This window comes from Ciona intestinalis, chromosome 9 (assembly GCF_000224145.3).
Source record: "Ciona intestinalis chromosome 9, KH, whole genome shotgun sequence".
In the NCBI taxonomy this organism is placed as follows: Eukaryota; Metazoa; Chordata; class Ascidiacea; order Phlebobranchia; family Cionidae; genus Ciona; species Ciona intestinalis.
The window spans coordinates 2,794,708-2,818,553 of NC_020174.2; the positions used below are offsets into that span (position 1 = coordinate 2,794,708).

Consider the following 23,846-nt stretch of genomic DNA (forward strand, 5'->3'; position numbering starts at 1 on the left):
CTTGAACCCATTACCTCTGGGTTACAGGCAGGCGCGCTAATCACTGTACCACGGCACCAGGTAACCTTTGTTCAATTACAGGAGGAAAACATGCAGACACGCATGATCAATGCTGGCTTAGCTTATGGATATGAATACCTCGGTAATACACCAAGACTGGTTATTACTCCACTAACTGACAGATGCTATCGGTAACATGAACTTCATATTTATTTATTAAGCTTCATAAAAAAACAATTGTTCCAAATTTTTTCGATTTTACAATAAACTTGCTATTTATTTTGCTGTATGATAAAATAGACATTTTTGCTTAATAAATAAACACAGATATCTTGAAAATTATATTTTTTAAGTCAAAGGTTTTTTTTGTAACTTTTTAGCTATTAATAAAATTCCTAAATGTAAAAACCTTTTTACTAGGCATAAAGTTTTTTAATTTAAAATTCTTTTTGTATTTAATAAAACCTGGTTTAAAGTGTTTTGGTATTTACAACTTTGTGCTGAAGTTCAAAAAACACCCCATTCCAACAGAACATTATTTGGGGCATTGAATCTTTTTCTTGGTGGAGCTCCAGAAGGGCCTGCTGGGACAGGAAAAACTGAAACGACCAAAGATCTTGCAAAAGCCATCGCTAAGCAGTGTGTTGTATTCAACTGCTCTGATGGGTTGGACTACATTGCTCTTGGAAAGTTTTTCAAGGTTATTATAAACAAAAAATAACATACTTGGTAACTTGTAAGCTGGCACGAGGTGTTTGAAACAGTACACCCTGGTAAAACTACTGTCGTTTTCCAGCCAGGCAAGGATAAATTAAGTTACATTTATTATTTCAGTTTTGTTGTGAATGTCATATATATTCTCCCATACTTTACCATTCAATATCTGGTGAGGTCCATGCAGAAGCACTAGGGTGTTGGGTTAATGAGCCAATCCTAGCCTATATTTCAGTTCTCACCATTTTGTCTGCTATGGCGAGGCTTATAGATTCATCAGCAATTATTTTATTAAACATTTTAAAAATGACCAATACTTACTTTACCCCAGGGTTTAGCATCATGTGGTGCCTGGTCTTGCTTTGATGAGTTCAACCGTATAGACCTTGAAGTGCTGTCAGTGGTTGCCCAACAAATCCTCACCATTCAAAGTGGAATCAAATCTGGCCAGGACACTTTGCTGTTTGAGGGAACTGAGATTAAACTGGATGTGACGTGTGCTGTGTTCATCACCATGAATCCAGGTATGTGGTCTGTATAACGTTATGTGTTTTGAATATGCATTGCCAGTTATAGAAGTATGTTAGGAGTTTCTGGGTGACATGTGCAATAAAATATGTGCTGTTGGTAAAAAGCTGTGAGCGGCAAATAACATTTGGTGTCCTGCATATAGATATAGTGCACTTCGAATTTTTTTATCCGAAACAGCAGAGTGGCAGTTGTACTGTGGTATTAATTTTTATAGTTAAATTAAGTATATCTACTCTTTAATGCAGAGGATTATGCATTTCCTAACAAAACCTATTCTACAATTTCTTCTGTAGTAATCAATGCATACAAATATATGATATGTATTCAAAGCTGGATGCTTTTCAAGCAATCAACCATTTGATTTAATAAACTTTTCTTATACAGGTTATGCTGGCCGATCTGAGTTGCCAGATAACCTTAAAGCTTTGTTCCGACCAGTGGCCATGATGGTACCTGATTATGCCATGATATCAGAAATTATGCTATACAGGTACACACTCATTTATGCCACATAATAGTTTTTGCCTTTTTAACTTTTTTTTTATATAGAATGAATGTATAAATGCCATATAGAAAGATCATAAAAAAAGTATTCATAAAGTTAATGATGTGGTAAACTGTAAGTGGGCAATGGTGTGTGAACCAGAACACCTGTATTATAATGACTGTCCAAGCTCCCCACAGAAAGATAAAGAGGTTACATTCTATTCAATCTCTCTTGAATGTAACTTGCTGTATTTTCGAGTGGCCGGAAACGACAGCCTTTAAACACGGGTGTTCTGTTTCATGCACCTTGTGCCAGCTTATGAGTTACCATTTATGCTACTTTGTGGCTACTATATTTTTTTCATTTTTTTTACTCTTAACATAAATGCAACATTAACAATGCTGTATATTTTAACAAAACTTGTATTTCGTGTTGTCGAGAACAACGTATTTAACCATAAATCCAACATTGAAAGTGTTTTTATTTTAACATAACTTACAAACAGTTGTGGCTTCGTGAACGCTCGTCCACTCTCAGTGAAGATTGTGGCAACATATCGCTTGTGTTCGGAACAACTGTCATCGCAACATCATTATGATTATGGGATGAGAGCAGTGAAGTCTGTACTTACTGCTGCTGCCAACTTGAAGGTAAACTATTTTTATATGAGTAAGAAAAGTAATACAGTCAACCCCGCTTAATCGGACCACATTGGGACCAAGCCAAACTGGTCCGATTAAGCGGGTGGTCCGATTATGCGGAGTGAACAAAGTTCGTCATATTCCAGCCCCTGCGTCGCCCTTTCTCTCTAAATAGTTCACGTGTCTGCTCCCGATCGTCGATAAAGAAAAACTCGCTTCTTCTCTCTAAATACTGCTCGCGTCTGCTTCCGATCGTCGATAAAGAAACACTCGCCCTTTCTCTCTAAATAGTGCACGCGTCTGCTCCCGATCGTCGATAAAGAAACACTCGCTTTTTCTCTCTAAATAGTAGATGCATCTTCTCGGGAAAATGGTCTGTTTAAGCGGAGTATTGGTTTGTTTAACCGGGGAAGATTGTACGTAAAAATGTATTTAGATACAGGACCAGTGAAAATCGGTCCGATTAAGCGGGTGCTCCGATTAAACGTGGGCCGATTAAGCGGGGTTGACTGTATTAACAAGCGCCAGTGTTTCCAACAAAATTACGATAACATAGAAATACAGAGTTAAACTTATACGCAGTGTTTACAACAGGGAGATTTAAATTTGTTGCACCTATTGCCGCTGTGGCAAAATGATAAGAGCACATGCCTCTAATCCAGAGTTTACGGGTTTTGAGGAACATTGCTGCTATTTTTTGGACGCTTGTGTCGTTGTGTAAAATACTTGACGACAATTGCACAGTGACCACTCGTGGGTTGTCTTGATTGCCAGCCATACAAAAAACAATCACCTACAGAAAGCCAATCACTTAAAGTTACATACGTGGTAACTTCAAACTAGCCATGAGGTGTATGAAACAGAACCCCCATGTTATGCTGACTGCCGTAGCCCCACCACACGCAAGGATAAATAATTTATTCATTTACCTCTCCATCAGCTTGCATATCCGGAGGAAAATGAAGACATCTTGATGCTCCGATCCATCATTGATGTCAATCTTCCCAAGTTCCTCGCCCATGATCTTCCTCTGTTTAACGGGATCACATCCGATCTCTTCCCGGGAGTAAAACTTCCTAAACCAGATTATTCTCATCTTCTTGATGCGATCAAGAACCAGTGCGACAAACTTAACCTCCAGGTATGAGTTCCATCATATTGTTTATTCCACCATACTATTATATTATTAGCATGTATTTTTACCATTTTATGGTACAAAGTATTCATTCTACCATATTATAAGAGTACTGTATTGATTCTCAATCCATTAGATTTATTTATATTATTAGCATCAGTTTTCATGAACTAAAGTAAAAAATAAGTCAGTTTGACACTATAATAGTTACTTAAATTCAAAAGTCATTTATTTATTGTGCACACAATAAAATCACCTAAAATCGTTTATAACAATATCTTTTATAAAGTCATAGGTTATTGAGTTGGTTAAATAGATTTTTGTTTATTAATTAAACTTCACAATTTAGTTTTACTCTGAAGAGGGCCCAGGTGTAACGAAAGAGGTACACTCAAGTGTGTGTGCAGCTTTAATACTTTCATATGCTTTAAAACCCTCAAACATTGCTTTTCACGAGAAATCATATCAATAACTGCTGCCCACTGTTTTTGACAATGCAAAAAGTAAAAATTTGTTCCAAAATTTTGAAATAATAAAGAAACTACTAAAATTGAGTTTTTTTAATCAAAATTTTGCAAAAAGTAAAAATCCTTACTTTTTGCTGTGAAAACAGTGGTGGCAGTGTGTTGTTTTTTTATGTGGCTTATATTAACCTTCGCGAGTGGTAGCTAACATACTGTGTGTGGATTAACCAGTGGGCACCTGGTACATGCAACCCTGAGATGCCGATGATGATGGCAAGTGTAGGCATTGAAGACTTGGTAACTTGCATTGCACGGTAGATGCGATGCACTACTTGTATGGTTGATTTAGTCACAATGCTTGATTTCCCAAGTTTAAAGATATTTTTAATGCGACATCACCATGAATGGGTCAAAAGCCACAATACACTATGTAATTGGCCAAATGTTCCTAAATCCCAGGTCCTCGATAAGAACTTCACCCATATAGAATACAATATCACAATTAGATGATTTTGTTTAGCCAAAAAAATTACTTAAATTTTTAGAATAAAAATATGCAGATGTAAACATGAGGGGTAATGGACCAATTTTGCCCAAAATCCCAGATCCAATGACTTGCCACCTCATCAATAGAGAATTTAACCTGTTGTTAAATATAGTTCACATTTATTTCAATGTACAATGTTGGCGATTGTTTAAAGTTATGCACCCATCAATTAAGTTGTGATGAGATAAAACAACATAGTATTATGTCACTAAATTTATAGCCTGGCCACAGATAACTTCTATTTAATTATTGAATTAAGTTATGTAGTAGTAGATTGATGTAGTTTTACAATGTAGAATTTTCTAGTAGTGAAAACGCATTTAACACACTGCAATATTGTGTAGATTACTGTACAGTAGTTAACTGCCTTCATATTAAAATTCACTGGTAATTTTTTTCCATTAGTTAAAAAATGCCTTTTAGAAAAAATTAAATTATAAACAAAAGTTTTTATAATATTTATAAACAAAAGTGAAGGTAACGTGAAAATTGCATTAAAATTATTTTAAGATGTTTGTTAAAGAAAAAAAACAAAACAAACATCATTATGATATCACAGATGACAGATTTCTTCACTCAAAAAATCCTTCAAATTTACGAGATGTTGATTGTACGCCACGGTTTCATGATTGTGGGCGAACCTTTTGGTGGGAAGACAAGTGCTTATCGTATATTAGCTGGTGCATTGACTGATATACATGAAAAAGTAAGGCAATAATAAGTATTACTGATTTAAACACAGATTATCTGATCAGTTGGGCAAACATTGCAGCTCATAATTTTTGCAAAACATGATCTTTTTTTATCTTTTTAAGTGCCATAACGAAAATAAAGTTGTTTAATATAACCAAGCGAAAAAACGATGCGAAAAACAATAGGAATTTTTAGTAACATACATGTTTTTTATTCAAGTTTATTATTCCAGGGGTTAATGGATGAAAACAAAGTCCAGATTACAGTTCTCAACCCTAAAGCTGTAACAATGGGTCAGTTATATGGTTCATTCGATCCAATATCACACGAATGGTCGGATGGTGTATTGGCTGTCAGTTACAGACAGTTTGCTTCATCACAGGTTTGTAAACCTCTTCTTTTATAACATAGTGATAACTTTTTGTTTGTCTCTTCGATTACGGTAGCGAAGGTTTAGTAATATTTTAAACATAATCAAGATATAGCGACAAAAAAGAGTTGTTGAAACGCGTTTACAGTTAAAAACATATTTACATTTAATTCGAAGAAAATAAGCGTGGTTGTTACACCAACACAAACAAGCCGTTTATGTTTAATTATTTTAAGTTAAATTTCTAATACAAACGAAGGTATGCGAAAAGACACAGAACATGACATATGGTTTATCTATCTTCACAATTTTAGTAATGAAATCATTTTATTAAAATAGGGGATTAGAATTAAAATAAATAATAGTTTTTAATGAAACATTTGTTAGAAATGCGGCTGTTAATTCTGACAAACATTAAGTTTAAACAGAAACTGAGGTTCAAATTTAGTTGATATTTGTAGTTTTATTCAGTTTTATGAAAATAATTTTTAACCAGGAATAGCTTGTTTTCTTAATATATAGGGCCCCTGATTAGAATGGCTACTGCCTAATAATATTACCTATTATAACAAACATACTTATACACAGACACCTGATCGTAAATGGCTGATTTTTGATGGCCCAGTTGACGCTATTTGGATCGAGAACATGAACACTGTGTTGGATGATAATAAGAAGTTGTGTTTAATGTCCGGTGAAATTATCCAGATGAGTCCACCTATGAGTCTTATGTTTGAACCCATGGATTTAGAAGTTGCTTCTCCTGCTACAGTAAGTATTTGTGTGCCTGCTAGGTGTTTCGACTCCACTTCTGTCTTTAATTAATTGTAAATTTGTTCTTAACAGTAAGCGTGTACTACAGAATATAATTAAGTAACATTAAACCCAGGGGTCACTAATGGGTTGTCGAAATTATCAGCTTAACATAATAAAAAGTAAAAAAATCCTAAATAATAATCACCCACAAAGTAACATACTTGGTAAATCGTAAGCTGGCACGGGTGTATGAAACAGAACACTCAAGTTATAACAAGTGTCGTTTTCCGGCTACGCTAGGATTAGGATAAAGTAAGTTACATTTAGTCATTCAAAAGTTGATAAACAAGATAAAACAGTCCTTCAATTTATTGTAGTCTTAATGTATATGAATATATTTTATATATCAATTACTACCTTTTTAGTTTGACAAAGAGTTTAAATTGTACCTCAATATTTTTTTAATCCATATATTTCTCTACAGGTATCAAGGTGTGGTATGATCTACATGGAACCCCACATGCTTGGATGGCGACCCCTGCTAATATCATGGCTGAACACTCTGCCAGAAGGTGTCACTGAGGAGCACAAAGAAATTATTCGAGGATTTTTCGACCGTATGGTCATTCCTGTGACCCAGTGGTTACGAAAAGGTGGTGCGAAGGTAAAACAATTAATAATTTTGTTTGGATGAATTTGTCTTATGTTAAGGCATTGTGTTTAAGTTGGCTCAGTACCTGATGTTTCAAGGGGCTGATAGAATAATAATATAGTATTTTAGGAGGAATTTTATTTAGATATTTAAAGTAAAAATCATTATATATGTTTATATATATGTATTTTTTATAAAATGCATTTTTACTGTATTTTTGTAACTGTATAGGAAACATTGTTTTAAAACATCTTTTATTACGATAGGAACTCTCCCCTACAAACAACACAAACTTGGCTGTTTCACTTATGAGGTTAATGGAAGCACAAATGGATGATTTTAAAGATTCTGCAAAAATTAAAGCCATGGATCAGCGCGAAGTAGTTGCATGGATTGAAGTAAGATTGAAATTTTTAAAATTTGTAAAATTATTACAATCAAAGATAGTATAAAAATTGTCATAAAATAATAAAGTAGTGATTAAATGAATCATACTTGTTTATCCTTGCGTGGCGACACAACAATCGTGGTTTAAACATGGCTCTTCTGCTAAATACACATTGTCCACGCCTACGAGTTACAACGTACGTAACTTTGAGAGTGACTGCATAAACATTGGAGTAGGTACAAAGTAGCATACTTCTTACTTGTAAGCTGGCACGAGGTGTATGAAACAGAACACCTGTGTTTAACAAATGTCGTTTTCCGGTCACGCAAGAATAAAGTAAAATTTATTCATTTATTTATCTTCCATAACTCTTACAAATTTGTTTTAGGGCATTTTCCTTTTCTCATACATCTGGTCAGTTGGCGCAACAACTGACACCGACAGTCGCGTCAAGTTTGACAAGCTCCTCCGTGAGATTATGGATGGTCCTCTTAGTGAGGAGACAAAGAATGAGTACCACATTATTGATCCAGTTCTTCCTCCCAGCAAATCTTTCTCTGCTCCAATCCCTAGAAGTGCCGATGTCTTTAGTTGGCGATTCATTAAAGAAGGAATGGGGAAGTAAGTTGTTTAATCTATATAAGATGTAGGCCAGATTTGGGTCATCATACCAGTATTGTTAATGCATATTATATTGTATGTGAGTGAGGTCCTACATCATGGTACATGGGAATTAAAGCTAAAGTTGGCTCATTGCTTTAAAATATTCTTGCTTAGTTTTAACAACTTAATATTACACATTTCAACCCACTACTGTGTGTACTGTTTGTATTTTCACAGTAGCTTATTTTACCAAGTATACTGCTTTCATTTCCGGCGCCGTGGCAAAGTGGTTAGCATATCTGCCACAGACACAGAGGTAATGGGTTCAAGGCTTGACGCTGGTACCATTATGGGCATATGTGTCCTTGGTAAAGACAGTTAATGGCGATTGCTTCAACCCAGTTGTCACTAATGGGTTGTTCAAATTATCAGCCATACATAAAAAAATCACTTACAAAGTAACATACATAGTAACTCTTAAGCTAGCACGAGGTGTATGAACACCCGTGTTGTAACGAATGTCGTTTTCCTGCCACGCCAGTATAAAGTAAGTTACATTCATTCCTTTAAATATGCACAAACATATTTAGATGGGAAAAGTGGACAGAGTCAATAAAAGATGCTCCACCACTTCCAAAGGATATTTCCTTCAATGAAATTACCATTCCAACCCAAGATACCGTCAGATATTCCTCCCTGGTCAAACTACTTGTCACCCACCAAGTCCCTGTGCTTCTGGTTGGTCCAACTGGTACCGGAAAATCTGTCTACATTAATGTAAGAGACTATAAATTGCTGGTTTTAATTTTTATTGTTACATACATGCATTGTGAATTTGTGATGCATTAAAAACTGATTTGTTTAATTGTTAATGATGAAAAAGTGTTTCTCTTTTTTTCATTATTCTTATATTTTTATAATTTTTTTTCAAGTGAGTTTTGTGTATTAATTGGTTTTGTATAAGCTTGAGGTTAAGTAAAAACAAACTGATTTTATAGCTAAACAGAATTTATGAACTTGGTGATTTCAATTGCATGTACATAAAATGCGACAAACAAAAAAAGGCCCCAAAAAAAACTAAAATTTAATTTTGCCATATAATAAAGATATTTTTTCCTTTGTTATCTACAATTTTTCTGAACAATTTATCTACAATGAACATTTCCATTAAGTCATAATCCACGCACTGATACATTGCAGAACTTCTTAACCAACCAACTAGACAAGGATGCATACAAACCAATGAACATTAACTTCTCTGCACAAACAACTGCAAAACAAACCCAGAACATTATCATGTCTAAACTAGACAAGCGAAGAAAAGGTGTCTATGGGCCTCCACTTGGAAAGAAAACGGTTTGTAGTGATTGTAGCTCATTTAACTGTTGTTAAAACTGTTATTCTAACAACATTATGGCATGGGTGTTTTATTTTATACACCTTGTGTTCTGTTTCCTACACGTCGTGCCAGCTTACGAGTTACCATGTGTGTTACTTTGTGGGTGACTCTTTTCCGAGCGTAACTTTTTTACTTTTTTTTTATTTATTTTACTTATTTTTGTTACAGGTGGTTTTTGTTGATGATATAAACATGCCACAACGTGAGACATACGGAGCACAACCACCTATTGAACTACTCAGACAGTGGCTTGACCACTGGAACTGGTACGCTCATTATATTCTGTATATATATATATATACTTGTGAAAAATTTTGGGTAAAAAATTTTAAATTTAATAAATGATTTATGAAAATATTTTTAATGCCAATAATGCCTCATATTGTACAGGTAAAAAATAATAATACATAGCATGGACCTACGGAGGTTCATATAATTCAGGGTAAATACAAATTCATAATATAAGCAAGTACATATATTCCAGATTAAATAACTGTATAAAATATGCGCAGGTACGATTTATCAGACTGCACGATGATCAAACTTGTCGATATTCAGCTCATGGCAGCAATGGGACCTGCTGGTGGTGGACGTAACCCGATCACACCAAGATTTCTTCGTCATTTCAACACAATCACCATCAACGTGTTCGATAATGAGGCAATGTCAACTATCTTTACCAGGATCCTGCATTGGCATTTCGCAATAAGGTAATTATTACTAAGATTTTTTTGTAACTTCTACTTTGTCCTCGTGTTGCTGGAAAACAACAGTCATTATACCTTGGGTGTTCTGTTTCATACATCTCGTGCCAGCTTTTACCAAGTACGTTACTTTGTGAGTGATTATTTTTTTGGGTAATTTTATCATATTTTGTATTTATCAATTGATTTCACAAAAAAATGCATGTAGAGCAAACGGAAATTACCTTACAAAAATCTCATCTTCTCTTAAACCTGGTTTAATCTAAAATTGCATATTTACTGCTTTCAAAATATAAATCTATTTTATTTTATAATATGCCTTCACCTAAATTTTAAAAACAAGACAAAATATCTTCCTTTAACAGAAACACCTTTGACAAAAATTTCATTAGTTTGGTTCCACAAATCGTAGAATGCACATCAGATGTTTATCACTCTGCTGCACAGAACCTGTTACCGACTCCAGCCAAATCTCATTATTTGTTCAACTTGAGAGATTTTAGCAGAATCATTGGTGGCATATGTCTCTCAGTACCACAGTCAGCACCTGAGATAAATGTCATTAAAAGGCTGTGGTTTCATGAGGTAATACTAACTTAAAAAGCATGACCATCTATTAACTTTAATCTTTTATGTTTGAATTAAATAGTTACTTTTTCATTGCGTATTGCAAAAAATTTTAAATTGGTCTGAACCAGTATATATATATTTTTTTATATTCAACCCATAATATTGGTTAAAAATTTAATTTTGTTAAAAAAATGACAAATCATCTAATGTAAAGTGCTTGTCCTCACAAAATACCCAAAGAAATTAAATTGAAAACTAAGTCAAAAAATCATTTATTAATGTATGCTTTTGATTAAAAACTTCCAGTAGAAAACCAAAAATCTAGCTTAAAAATATCGCCGACCTATGTTCATGTCCGGCGCCGTGGCAAAGTGGTTAGCGCGCCTGCCTCGCTGCCTGTAACCCAGAGGTAATGGGTTCAGGGCTTGACGCTGCTACCATTGTGGGCGTTTGTGTCCTTGGGCAAGACACTTAACGACAATTGCTCTAACCCAGTGGTCACTAATAGTTTGTCCAAATTATCAGCCATACATAAAAAATGAAAAAAAATCCCTCCCCTAAAAAAATCACCTACAAAGTAACATACTTGGTAACTCGCAAGCTGGCACGAGGTGTTAAACCCGTGTAATAACGGCTGGCCACGCGAGGATAGAGTAAGTTACAATCATTTATGTTTTTATCCCAGGTCATGCGAGTTTATTACGATCGTCTGGTTGACAATCAAGACAAGGAATGGGTGTTCAATCACATGAAGGGAGTCGTCAATGATAAGTTTGGGATAAATTTCCATGAACTTTTCAAACATCTTGACTACAATAATGATGGAGAGGTGATGTATTTTTGTTAATATATTTATATTTTTAAAACAATACGCTAAATATTTAAATGAATGAATGAAATTTATTTGGTATCTTCGATCACCTAACTTAGAAAAAGAGAGTTGACAAAAGCGAAAAGACAGGTAGTAACGGTAAAATAAGGTTTGTTAAAACACGCTTATTGATAAAAATAAGACATAATGTTTTGGATAAAAGGGGTGACGGTTACACCCTTTTTAGTAATTTTAATTATCTTGTGTTAGTCTTTGTATTTAAATAGTGTAGCTAACATGTTCAAATTTTTTACTATAATGGTTAATATATGTTTAGGTTTGTAAGTTCAGTATTTATAATCAGTAAAAAATGCGACGCCATGTTGTAACAAGTGCTGAAATGCAATATCATTTATTCCACCCATAAATGTTCGCTGCCTTGTAAATTTTTACACAGCTGCGTTAGATGCACTATCGAATATTGTTCTCTGGGGAATAGTCACATTCCTACACCAACCAAATCTCTAGCAAATAAAGTTTCCTGATAAAGACAATTAATCTGATCTTTGTTATCATATTTGATGACATAAATATTATTTCTTTTTGTTCATAAAAAAAAAAAAATTTTATTTATAGATAAAAATAAAATTTATCTTATTTTTATCTTCCAGGTAGAAGAGGATGACCTTCGCAGTTTAATGTTTTGTGATTTTACTCCAAAGAACGAGAACAAACTTTACGTTGAAGTGGAGAATGTTAATAAACTCCGAGAAGTCGTCGAATCTCATCTCGATGAGTTCAACAACATGAGCAAGAAACCAATGAACCTTGTTATATTCAGGTGAACGTTTTAGTACAAACTAATTGAATATTTTACAAAATAAACGCAAAACATGATTGAATCTGAAAATGTACAGTCTGGAGCGTTTTAATTAAATGATGAAATGTAATACAGTTACAGTCTTCTATTTAAACTCTGACAGGTTTTTATTTAATTTGTTTTTCACATTGGGTAGTAAAGTAACATATTTTCACAATTCTGTGATTTATTTTTATTTATTTGAACTTGATGATGTACTAATGATACTTTTAGAATTTAAAACAAAACATTTGAAAAGTGATTGTTTTAGTATATATAGTATATTACTCATTGTTTTGATTGTGCCGTTCGATAGTATTTCTTCACAATATTCCAACTTCTGACATCACTAATGTTGTTTTAGTATTTTTCCGTAATATTCTGTTCATATTAAACTGATCAGAAAACCTTTTTTCTTCAAACCTTTTACTATATTGGTATATATTGAAACGTTTCTAAGAGTATATAACCTCGACCAAGTTGTCAATGAAAAATCTCTCATCCATTACCATTATTTTTTTCCATTTGTCATTAAACTTTTTTTGTCATATTTTAACAAATGTGTCATAAAACATATTCTTTACCAAACTAAACCTGTTTTCCAACCCAGATTTGCAATCGAGCATGTATGTCGTATATCAAGGATATTAAAACAACCAAGAAGTCATGCGTTGTTGGTCGGCGTTGGTGGTTCTGGTCGTCAATCTCTCACCAGACTTGCTTCACACATGGCTGACTATGAGTTGTTCCAGGTATACAGAAGCAATTTTGTTATATAGGTGTTTTTGTTGTCCTTTAAAAACTGTCTTATCTCTTTTGAGTTACGTTTTGGTGTTAAATTAGGTAAAAGGGTTGCATCACTTGTATAAATACTGTTTATACAGAGTTGTTCATAAACATCTTATAAACATATTATTTCCGTTAAGCTTAGAAGATGATCATCAGGTTGCAAATGTAATCATTTTTTTAATAAATAAAATGACAGTTTTATTGAAAATAGTAATACTTTATATATATCTAACTTCTTTAAATTAAGAACTTTTTTCTTTGATACAAACAAAATTTTAATATTATTTATTGAATTTTTTGAATTTTATTTTTATATTTTTTTGCATCTGGATTAGGTGGAGATCTCGAAAGGTTATACTTCCGTCGAGTGGCGAGAGGATTTGAAAGTGATTCTCCGTAAATCAACGGAGGGTGAACAACATGGAGCTTTCCTCTTCACCGATGTTCAGATTAAAGAAGAATCATTCCTCGAAGATATTAACAATCTTCTTAATACTGGAGAGGTGGGAATAGAATTTGATAAATGTTTTGACAGTTTCCATACATACCTACCAGCCGATATACATGACCAGTGGCGCAGCCAGAAAAAAAAATAAGGGAGGGGGTTTTATTCAAAAAATGTTTCATTTTTTTTTAACTTTAAAAAAAAAATTTTTTTTTTTGGTTTAAAGGGGGGAGGGGGGTCACTACCCCCGAACCCCCCTGGCTGCGCCACTGTACATGACACATTTTTATTCATTATCAAACTTAGTTTAAAATACCAAAAACCATCTTCAATGTTATCAGAGGTTAAATATACTTTATTTATGCATTTATATTTCTATTTTACTTTTATTTTTTTAAAAGGCTATAAAATGTATGTAAAAATGAATGAATGAATGCCATTACCCTAAAAATGTTTATTTTTCTTTTTTCCTATTTCTTTTAGGTTCCCAACATGTTTGCCGCTGATGAAAAACAAGAAATTATCGAAAAAATGCGCCAAGTTGACAGACAGCGTGACAAGTCCAAACAAACTGATGGAACACCAGTCGCTCTCTTTCAACTGTTTATTGGTAAGAATGCATTGTATTAAAGACTGTTGTTTTGCTGCTAACTCTCTTTTTTTCACTAGTTTAATTAATTTTTCTTCCTTATCAAACTTCAAAATCGGCAAAGTTTGCAATGGCGAAAAAGATGGGAATTAATAAAAAACGCAGTCATTATAATATGCTTGTGGGTAATGCAAAGTGCAAAATTTATTCAATAAAAAGAGTGACTGTTACGCAATAATCATATAGTTCTGTGAGGTAAGATGGGACACCTTTAGCACATAATATCCAAATATTCTGATTGTGTATTAAATAATTAACAACGGTCTATGGGAGTTGTGAGGATGCCAAATGAGATGAAAATAGAATGAAAAAGTGTCCCATCTTTCCCCACCATACTATATCTCTTATATAATCATAAAATACTAACACCAATAAACTACAATCCTAACCAGACCGATGTCGAGACCAGCTTCACGTTATTCTTGCAATGAGTCCAATTGGTGACGCATTCCGTACCAGACTTCGTAAATTCCCTTCCCTGGTCAACTGCTGCACTATCGACTGGTTCCAGGTAAGCTTTCATTGTAAAATTATGCAATCTAAAATATATTTTATAATAAATTATCACTTTTGTCCGGCTAAGTTAAACTCTTTCTAAACTTATACCAGAGATTTCTGTTTAGATCCAGCAGCGATCATTACTGGTTAAAGGTAGTTGTTATCTAATATTTAAGGCTGATATATCTTTGTTTTATTCCCCAGTCTTGGCCGGAGGATGCACTGACTGCTGTTGCTTCACGATTCTTGGAAGATGTTGAAATGTCGGATGAGCATAGAACTGGATGTATTGAGATGTGTAAAAGATTCCACACAGTGAGTAAACTTTATATTTATGATAATTTTAACAACTAATATTTCCTTAACTCGATGTCGAAGAGCTCTAATATAAGTACTACCATGCCATGTATTCCAAATTTTTTTATGTAGTATTTTTCTTTATTTTATCTCAAAAAAACTATAATTATATTATAATTTCCTCAACCTTTTATGATTTTCGCCTACTTGAAGTCACCTAACTCTGGGTGTAGCACACAAAACATTTTCAAAAACTAAAATTTTACAGAAAACATGAGTGCCATTTTTCTCAAGTTAAATGAACACATCTTAAATTTTTTAGTTCTTGTTAACTAAATATATATGATGGTTCATAAAGTTCACTCTATAACTCCACTGTTTTCTTCTACTAGTCCACACGTACACTCTCTGAGCGATTCCTGAACGAGCTACAAAGACACAACTACGTTACCCCCACATCATACCTTGAATTAATCAACACGTTCAAGTCATTGCTCGGTAAAAAGAGAACAGAGGTTCACAAACTTAAGAGGAGATACGAAGTTGGTCTTGAAAAGTTGAACTCAGCAGCTTCACAGGTCATTTAATTTTAATTTTAAATCAATCTCAATTTAATTGACTCTTATATAATTTTTTTTATTTTAGTTTTTAAATAAAATTAATCAGAATAATAAGTTTTGGACTTTTAAGTGTAATGTTCACTTTTAAGTGTGATCATTTTACACTTTTTATGTCAATTTACAAAATTGGTGATTAGGCCTATATTATAATGTACAACAAAATTACTTTTTCCAATAATCATGAACTGTTACTTCTGCTACCATGTTTATTTTTTAACTTTTGGAATAAACTATAAACACATTTTTAGGTTGCCGACATGCAAAAAGAGCTTACTGACCTTCAACCCCAACTAGTGGTAGCGAGCAAGGAGGTTGATGAGATCATGGTGAACGTGGAACGGGAGAGTATCGAGGTTGCAAAAGTGGAAAAGGTAATGATAAACTTTATTAATATGTGTTATAATTATAACTACTTCTACATGAAAGTAGTTGCTCACCCAGAGCTGCCATCATTGTGGCAATAAGTTTTTTTTTTGAGGCAAAAGGTGTATGAAACATAACACCTGTGTTATAACGATTGTTGTTGCCCCGCCACGTGGGGGAAAATAAGTTACATTCACTTAAGAAAAGACTGTTATTCAAGTCTTCATTTATAACCAAACACAATACAAAATTTCCCTTTTCGTTACCAACAGGTTGTGAAAGCAGACGAAGCCGTTGCTAATGATCAAGCTAAAGTAGCAAAAGGAATCAAAGATGAATGTGACGCTGACCTTGCTGAAGCTATTCCCATATTGGAGGCTGCATTGTCTGCATTGAACACACTCACACCTGCAGATATTACAGTCGTCAAATCTATGAAGAATCCACCAGCTGCTGTTAAACTAACCATGGAAACTATTTGTATTCTCAAAAACATTAAACCCGAGAGAATTCCTGATCCATCTGGTTCAGGTAATTAGGTTTATTTAAAAAATCATGTTTCCTTTTTTCTGTGGATTAACATGACCCTTAAAACTCACATTTTACAATTTTTGGCAAAATTGGGTGGCACTTAATTTTAACCTAAAAAAGGCAACCCTCGTAAAATGTTTTGGGTATCAAAATACAATTTCAATGTTTGAGTTTTTGATTAATTATCATTTGTACCCCATTGAATAAAACTTTTACTCATTTCACAGAATTTCTATAAAATAACAATGTAATCACAGTAAAGGTAAAACTGGTTATTTTAATTATTTTCCCTTCATAGGCATTTGTTCTCATATATGCTATGATTGTCTTTGTTAATTCGTTATTAATATATGTTAGGTGTAGCAACTACGCTTATTTTCTTTCAATTAAGTGTAGATATATTTTTAACTGAAGCCCGTTTTAACAACTGTTGTTTTGTCACTATATCTTGTCTTTTAGTTTAAAATGTTTCTAAATCTTTGCTACTGTAATGGAAGAGACAAATAAAGTTATTATTATTATTACCAATATTTTATTAACATATTAATTTGAACCTAGGTAAAAAGATTGAAGATTATTGGGTTCCATCTAAGAAACTTCTTGGTGACATGAAGTTTTTACAATCCCTTCAAGATTATGACAAGGACAATATTCCACCTAACCTAATGAAAATTATCAGGTATACAGAAATCTAATATACAAGTTTTAACTTGTAATATATACTGTTTCTAATAAGTTACATAAAACTAGACAAATAAAACCGTCATTGCAGCAAAGTAACAAAGAACTTAATGAAGTTAATGTTATCTTTTTCACAAAAATCTCAAAACAATATTTATTTTGTAAAAGATTTGAACGTTTGCAACATTCACTTTAAAGTGTAATTTTTTAATTTCCCATAGCTGTTGTATTGGGAAAGTTTGCAATATTAAACGTATCATCACATAACTTCATTACTATATAGATCAAAATACATTCCAAACCCGGAGTTTGTCCCTGAAAAGATCCGTAATGCTTCCACCGCATGTGAGGGGTTATGTAAATGGGTTCGAGCCATGGATTCCTATGATAAAGTTGCCAAAGTTGTTGCTCCAAAGAAAATCAAACTGAAGGTTTGTATACAAGTCTCTCAAACTTAAAGCTTCATATGTTTTATAATATATAGTAGGTTGGGGGAAGATGGGACACCTTTTCAATCAATTTTCACGCCCAATTTGGTAGTAAACAAAGAAAATGCAAAGAATTATAAAAGTGTATCCTCACGAAAGAATTTTAAAAGCGTATCCTCCCCTAGATCGTTCTTAATTGTTTAAAAGACGATCAGGATATTTGGATATCATGTGCTAAAGGTGTCCCATCTTCCCCCACCCTACTGTATTTAAAATAGTTGTATGAGAAAAAACAGTCCATTTACAGCTTACATTAAAAAACAGCTAAATTTAGAAAACTGACTAAAGGTCATTCAAGTCAAACCAAATAACAAGACTTTTTGCTCCAATGCATATCATATAAGAATAACACTCTGGCACACTAACTCAGCTTATAAACGAACACAAAATTACTCAAGCAAACATTAACACGGAGATTGAGAAAAACATTATTAATAAAATAATCGTTTGGACAATAGTGATACTTTAAGGAGTTAACATAGAGGTCGTAATAAACATAAAAATCTTATTGAAGTAAACAATAAATAGTCTACATTATAAAATAAAATATTAACAGAATTGATTTGTTAATTTAAGTTCTCTTTATTAAATACATTCTTTGGCTGTTGATTCCTTTTTTTTTCGTTTTTACAATAATGTAATCTTTGCCATCGTTTTCGAAGAAAATAAGTAAAATGATGTTATGTTCTTTAGGGAGCAGAAGCAGAATTGAAAGTAGCCATGGCTAGTTTAAGGAAAAAGCAAGCTGCGCTGAAAGAAGTTCAAGACAAACTACAAATTCTACAAGATAAATTGGAATTTAACAAACAGAAAAAAGCTGATCTTGAAAACCAGGTAAATTGGTTGTTTCTTTGAGTTGCTACAGGACTTAAGTGTATGATAATTTAAATGTGCAAAGTTTTGAATAAATCTTAATATTACTATAAAAATATATGGGAAATATTGCTATCATACAACCTATTGCATCGTGATTAAAGAGCTCACCTCTAGAACGGAGGCTTAAGGCTTGACACTACCACCATTGTGGATGTATGGCTCCTTAACAGAACTGGCTCCGACAAAGTTTCATTTATATGGAAAAGAAACTTGTAAGAGAGCATGAGGTGTAAGAAACAGAACACATGTGTTGTATCGACTACCAAAACCCACCATAAATAAGTCACATTTTAATTCATATTTCCAATACACAGGTTGATCTCTGCAGCAAAAAGCTTCATCGTGCCACGCAACTTATAGAGAGCTTGGGAGGTGAGAAAGACAGGTGGGGCGAGACGGCCCATGCTCTCGGTATAACGTTCAACAACTTGACTGGTGATGTGTTGATTGCATCTGGCATCGTGGCTTACCTGGGAACTTTCACTTCCAAATTTCGAGAGGTAAGTTAACCTTTTGTAAAAGAGTTATTGATATAATTATTTTTGAATAAATGTAACTTACTTTATCCAAGCGTGGCTGGAATATGACAGTCGCTATAAGGTGGGTGTTCTGTTTCATACACCTCGTGCCAGCTTACGAGTTACTATGCATGTTACTCTGTTGGTGATTATTTTTTGGCGGGATATTTTTTCCTATTTTTATGTATGGCTGATAATTGGAACAACCCATTAGTGACCACTGGGTTGGAGCAATAGCTGTTAAGTGTCTTGCCCAAGGACACGGTTTTGGCAGCTTAATAGTTATTACTGAGATTTACTTTAGTTAAGTTTGCACAAAGATAATTACATGTAAGACAGAGTTATTACCACTGTACAAGGTAGAATTGTTTCTAAATATAAAACTGAGAGTTAAAGTCATTATATTGAAGCAACCTACAATATATTTAATTCAATTAAAAAACATTTCTTCGTATATAGTTTAACTTACCTGCAATGTTAAAATAAAGTTTTATTGAACTACCATAGCAACCTACACATAACAATGTAACTAATAAGCATAACTTCTAAAACACAGGATCAAACAGCTGAATGGTTAAAGAGTTGTCGTGCGGACGACATTCCATGCACTGATAATGTAAATCTGCATATGGTGCTTGGTGAACCAGTGAAAATACGGCAGTGGAATATATCTGGTCTTCCTACTGACAGTTTCTCAGTTGAGAATGGAATCATCATAAGGTTTGTGGGTGGAATAAATATATGGCAGTTCAACCGTTACCGCTAACAACTCTTGTTTTTGATTTCTTTTTGACTTTTCTTAATATCTTGCGACTTCTTTTGACTTCATTAATATATTAATGTTCATAATATTTTTAGTATCTTAATATTTGTGAAGTTTAGAACAGTGTTGCTTTCATTTACATGACCCATATACTTTAAAAGATTTTTTTAATGGGTTTTAATGCATTTGGGGCAAGATACTTAACTGTAAGTGCTCATAGCAAAGTGGTGACTAATTGTTTTCCAAATTTTTCACCACAAAAAATGAAAAAAACAATTAGCTAGAAAGATACACATGTGGTAACTTGTAAGCGGGCAAGAGTTGTATGAAACAGAACACCTGTGTTGTAACGACTGTCCATCCACCTGCCACAGGAGGATAAATAAGCCATATCTATCTATTTATCCACCTTTTCACAGCAATGCACGACGTTGGCCACTCATGATAGATCCTCAAGGCCAAGCTAACAAATGGATCAAGAACATGGAGCGCGCAAACAACCTTCATGTTATTAAATTATCCGATTCTGACTTTGTACGAACGCTTGAAAACTGTATTCAGTTTGGAACACCAGTTCTGCTTGAAAACATTGGTATGCTTGTAGTAAATATTAGTTTGTTTTTAAAATAACGATTGTATAAAATAAATCAGTGGTCGCTATAAGGTTGTCCAAATTATCTGGCATACAAAAAAAAACATAAAAAATAATTGCCCACGAAGTAACATACTTGGTAACTCTTAAGCTGGCGCGAGGTGTATGAAACAGAACACCCGTGTTATAACGATTGTCGTTTTCCAGCCACGTGAGGATAAAGTAAGTTACTTTCATTCATTCATTTAGGTGAGGAGTTGGATCCTTTACTTGAGCCTTTGTTGCTGAAGCAAACATTCAAGCAAGGTGGAGCCATCTGTATTCGACTTGGTGACTCTACCATTGAATACAGCGCTGACTTCCGTTTTTACATCACAACTAAACTAAGAAATCCTCATTACTTGCCAGAAACCTCTGTCAAAGTTAGTAGAGTTTTTTTTTGCTGAAATATGTAAATTTTAAATCAAAAAAGTATTTTTGATTTAATATTACAAACTAACCAAACAAGACGTAACCTATGTTTGGGTTGCAACCAAGGGTTTGAAATATCATGTTAATTATAGTTTAAGACTAAAGAAATTTGCAAACTAAAAAAAACTTTTTTTTAAATTTACAAACAAATTGTCAGAAAGATCTATTTTACACTAATACATTTGGTGGCAACAACATATACAGATATCTTGTAACAACTGTATCACATTTCATCATTCATTTAAAACGCTCTGGACTGCAGTTTTAGATTCATGTTTTGCATTTTTTTTTGTAAAATATTGATTTAGTATTGGCAGAAACAACATATACTACACGTATTTTAAACAACTTTATTTTTCATTCAGGTAACTCTTCTTAACTTCATGATAACAATGGAAGGATTACAAGATCAACTCCTTGGGATCGTGGTTGCTCGTGAACGACCTGAACTTGAAGAGGAGAAAAACGCTCTCATTCTACAATCCGCTGAAAATAAAAAGTAAATTGATTTAAATTACAAAATTTTCTAAATGTGGAAAAATTTTAATTTTTTTTTTATTTTAATTATTTAACTGTTGTTAGTATTGCTGCTGCAAAGGCTGGAACCCCCATAAACATAGTGTTTCCATGTTTTCATATTATTTAAACTCAGATTGCAACTAATTTATTTGCCATGTATACAGTTTGTATACAAAAAAGTAGCGAAACAGTTTAGCTTTTTTTTTTAAATTTGTTTAAATTAAGGTTGCTTAAGAAAAAAAGCAGCATTTATGAATGTTTTTTGTTAATTGTTTTTATTGGTAACTCATACTTCATATAGTTTTGTTGATTTTTTTTCATAATTTTTCTTTTTAATGCATTTGAATTTCACAGACAACTGAAGGAGATCGAAGACAAAATCTTGGAGGTTCTTTCAGCATCAGAGGGAAACATTCTAGAAGATGAAACTGCAATCAAAGTACTCTCATCATCCAAGACACTCGCTAACGAGATCTCTGAGAAGCAAGCCATTGCTGAGGTGTTGTATAGATTCGCTTAGGAAGTTGTATGTTTTTTAGACTTTCTTTGGAAATTATATTTTCAAATAGATTTTTTAGGACATTATATGTTGTTATGAATTTGCTTGAAATCTTATGTTTGTAAAGATTTTCTTTGAGAATTATATGTTTTTATAAATTTGCTTTGGGGAATATATGTTCTTATGGGTTTGCTTGGAATTATATGCTCTTATTGTTTTGAGAAAATAATTACACTATTTTCTGCTTGTCATGGTTCATAATTGAAACTTTTTTTTTATCTCTGTAGCAAGCCAATTCATATTTAAAAAAGATATGGTACTTCAAAATGTACTTAATATTTACATTAAGACTATTAAGTATTATATATGGCAATACTTAACCGTTTGTAAAGCAACTTCTTTTTTAAGAAACATAGTTTTATTAAATTTTACAAGAAATAGTTGATAAAATATGCATTTGAATTAATATTTCTGACATGTATTTACAAACTGCAGGAAACCGAGAAAAAGATTGACACAGCACGTATGGGATATAAGCCCATCTCAATTCACTCTGCGATTCTCTTCTTCTGTATTACTGACCTTGCTAACATAGATCCCATGTACCAATACTCACTTGCATGGTATGTTAATCTATTTGTGAACGCCATTGATAATGCTGAGAAGACCGATGTTCTTGAGAAAAGGTGAGAGCTCTTTGATAAATTGATTTCGTGATTTTTTAAAAAGTTAGCTGTGACGATATACACTTTAAATCGACATATCTTTCAAATAGGTGATCCGCATATACCTTAAATTTGTAAATCATTTATTGTTGTGACTATCTAGCTGATTTGGGGGTTTTTATCCTAACTAAAGCATCCTAAGCTGAATGCTTTACACTGCTACTATTGTGGGCATTGTTTTTAGGAAAGACACTTAACAAGCATTTATCCAGCTTAGTGGTTAGAAATGGGTTGTAGAAAAAACAATGATCACAAAATCAAATTTGTTGTATCTCTTTAGCATGCACTAGGTGTATGAAACAACACACCCATGTTATGACGACTGTCTTTGCTCTGCTATACAAGGATAAATAAGTTTTTATATTTACCTTCGCCGTTAGATTGGAGCATCTTCGTAACTACATGACGTATTCCCTCTACTGTAACATTTGCCGCTCGCTCTTTGAGAAAGATAAACTTCTCTTCTCCATTCTCTTGTGTGTCAACTTGCTCCGACACGAAGGGATTGTGGATGACAATGATTGGAGGTTCCTCCTCACTGGAGGTCAGTAGAACTTTAAAAAAAACAGTTGAAAAAATTTTGCTAAAAAAAGTAAAAATCTTAAAAAATTCAAAACAGTTAAAATAATGTTTATAAAAGAACGGTATATATTGCGACATATGTATACGGTTTACGTACACAGTTACTTAAATATTAAATTTCCAGGTGTTGGATTGGACAACCCTCACTCCAACCCTGCGACCTGGCTCCCAACAAAGTCCTGGGATGAGTTGTGTCGTCTTGACAACCTTCATCACTTCCAAGGGATCAGGAAGAAGTTCCCAGCATACAAGGAGCAGTGGAAGGCAATCTATGATAGCACGGACCCACATAATAAAATCCCACCAGGAGATTGGGCAGAGTTGGTTGAATTTCATCGAATGATGGTGCTTCGTTGTTTAAGACCTGACAAGGTGAGAGAATAAGTTAGATTTTGATGAAAGATCTGGTGCTACAAAATGTATGACATACAAAAATCAGGGCCAATAAATTGTGTAATATAAGAGATAAAATTGTCGCCTAAATGGCATCGTCAGTTCGAAGGAGCACCAGATTAGAGTTAGATACACGGAGTTTATTACAGAAACTGTTAATGAAGGTTTCATTTTATGTGGATGAGAAAACTGATTTAAGTTTGGCCTATTACTTATTTCTACA

General features: G+C 33.4%; 1 protein-coding gene across 1 annotated transcript in view; it reads left to right on the top strand.

The window, feature by feature from the left end:
• LOC100184054 (dynein heavy chain 7, axonemal) overlaps nucleotides 1–23,846 on the top strand; it is a gene marked incomplete in the record, with an annotated part of 45,242 nt that overhangs the window by 11,454 nt on the left and 9,942 nt on the right. Inside the window, 40 exon segments of the mRNA XM_018813463.1 lie at nucleotides 82–191; nucleotides 532–700; nucleotides 1,046–1,238; nucleotides 1,630–1,735; nucleotides 2,238–2,382; nucleotides 3,314–3,514; nucleotides 3,858–3,893; nucleotides 5,079–5,225; nucleotides 5,445–5,594; nucleotides 6,171–6,353; nucleotides 6,823–7,002; nucleotides 7,257–7,388; nucleotides 7,767–7,999; nucleotides 8,572–8,758; nucleotides 9,182–9,337; nucleotides 9,549–9,646; nucleotides 9,893–10,090; nucleotides 10,450–10,669; nucleotides 11,340–11,483; nucleotides 12,137–12,306; nucleotides 12,935–13,076; nucleotides 13,449–13,616; nucleotides 14,042–14,168; nucleotides 14,600–14,718; nucleotides 14,910–15,020; nucleotides 15,395–15,580; nucleotides 15,871–15,993; nucleotides 16,258–16,516; nucleotides 17,075–17,195; nucleotides 17,481–17,628; nucleotides 18,379–18,519; nucleotides 18,876–19,061; nucleotides 19,636–19,799; nucleotides 20,262–20,434; nucleotides 20,684–20,856; nucleotides 21,271–21,404; nucleotides 21,779–21,923; nucleotides 22,419–22,609; nucleotides 23,029–23,192; nucleotides 23,355–23,602. Of these exon segments, the coding sequence (XP_018669008.1) occupies nucleotides 82–191; nucleotides 532–700; nucleotides 1,046–1,238; nucleotides 1,630–1,735; nucleotides 2,238–2,382; nucleotides 3,314–3,514; nucleotides 3,858–3,893; nucleotides 5,079–5,225; nucleotides 5,445–5,594; nucleotides 6,171–6,353; nucleotides 6,823–7,002; nucleotides 7,257–7,388; nucleotides 7,767–7,999; nucleotides 8,572–8,758; nucleotides 9,182–9,337; nucleotides 9,549–9,646; nucleotides 9,893–10,090; nucleotides 10,450–10,669; nucleotides 11,340–11,483; nucleotides 12,137–12,306; nucleotides 12,935–13,076; nucleotides 13,449–13,616; nucleotides 14,042–14,168; nucleotides 14,600–14,718; nucleotides 14,910–15,020; nucleotides 15,395–15,580; nucleotides 15,871–15,993; nucleotides 16,258–16,516; nucleotides 17,075–17,195; nucleotides 17,481–17,628; nucleotides 18,379–18,519; nucleotides 18,876–19,061; nucleotides 19,636–19,799; nucleotides 20,262–20,434; nucleotides 20,684–20,856; nucleotides 21,271–21,404; nucleotides 21,779–21,923; nucleotides 22,419–22,609; nucleotides 23,029–23,192; nucleotides 23,355–23,602 (6,381 nt within the window).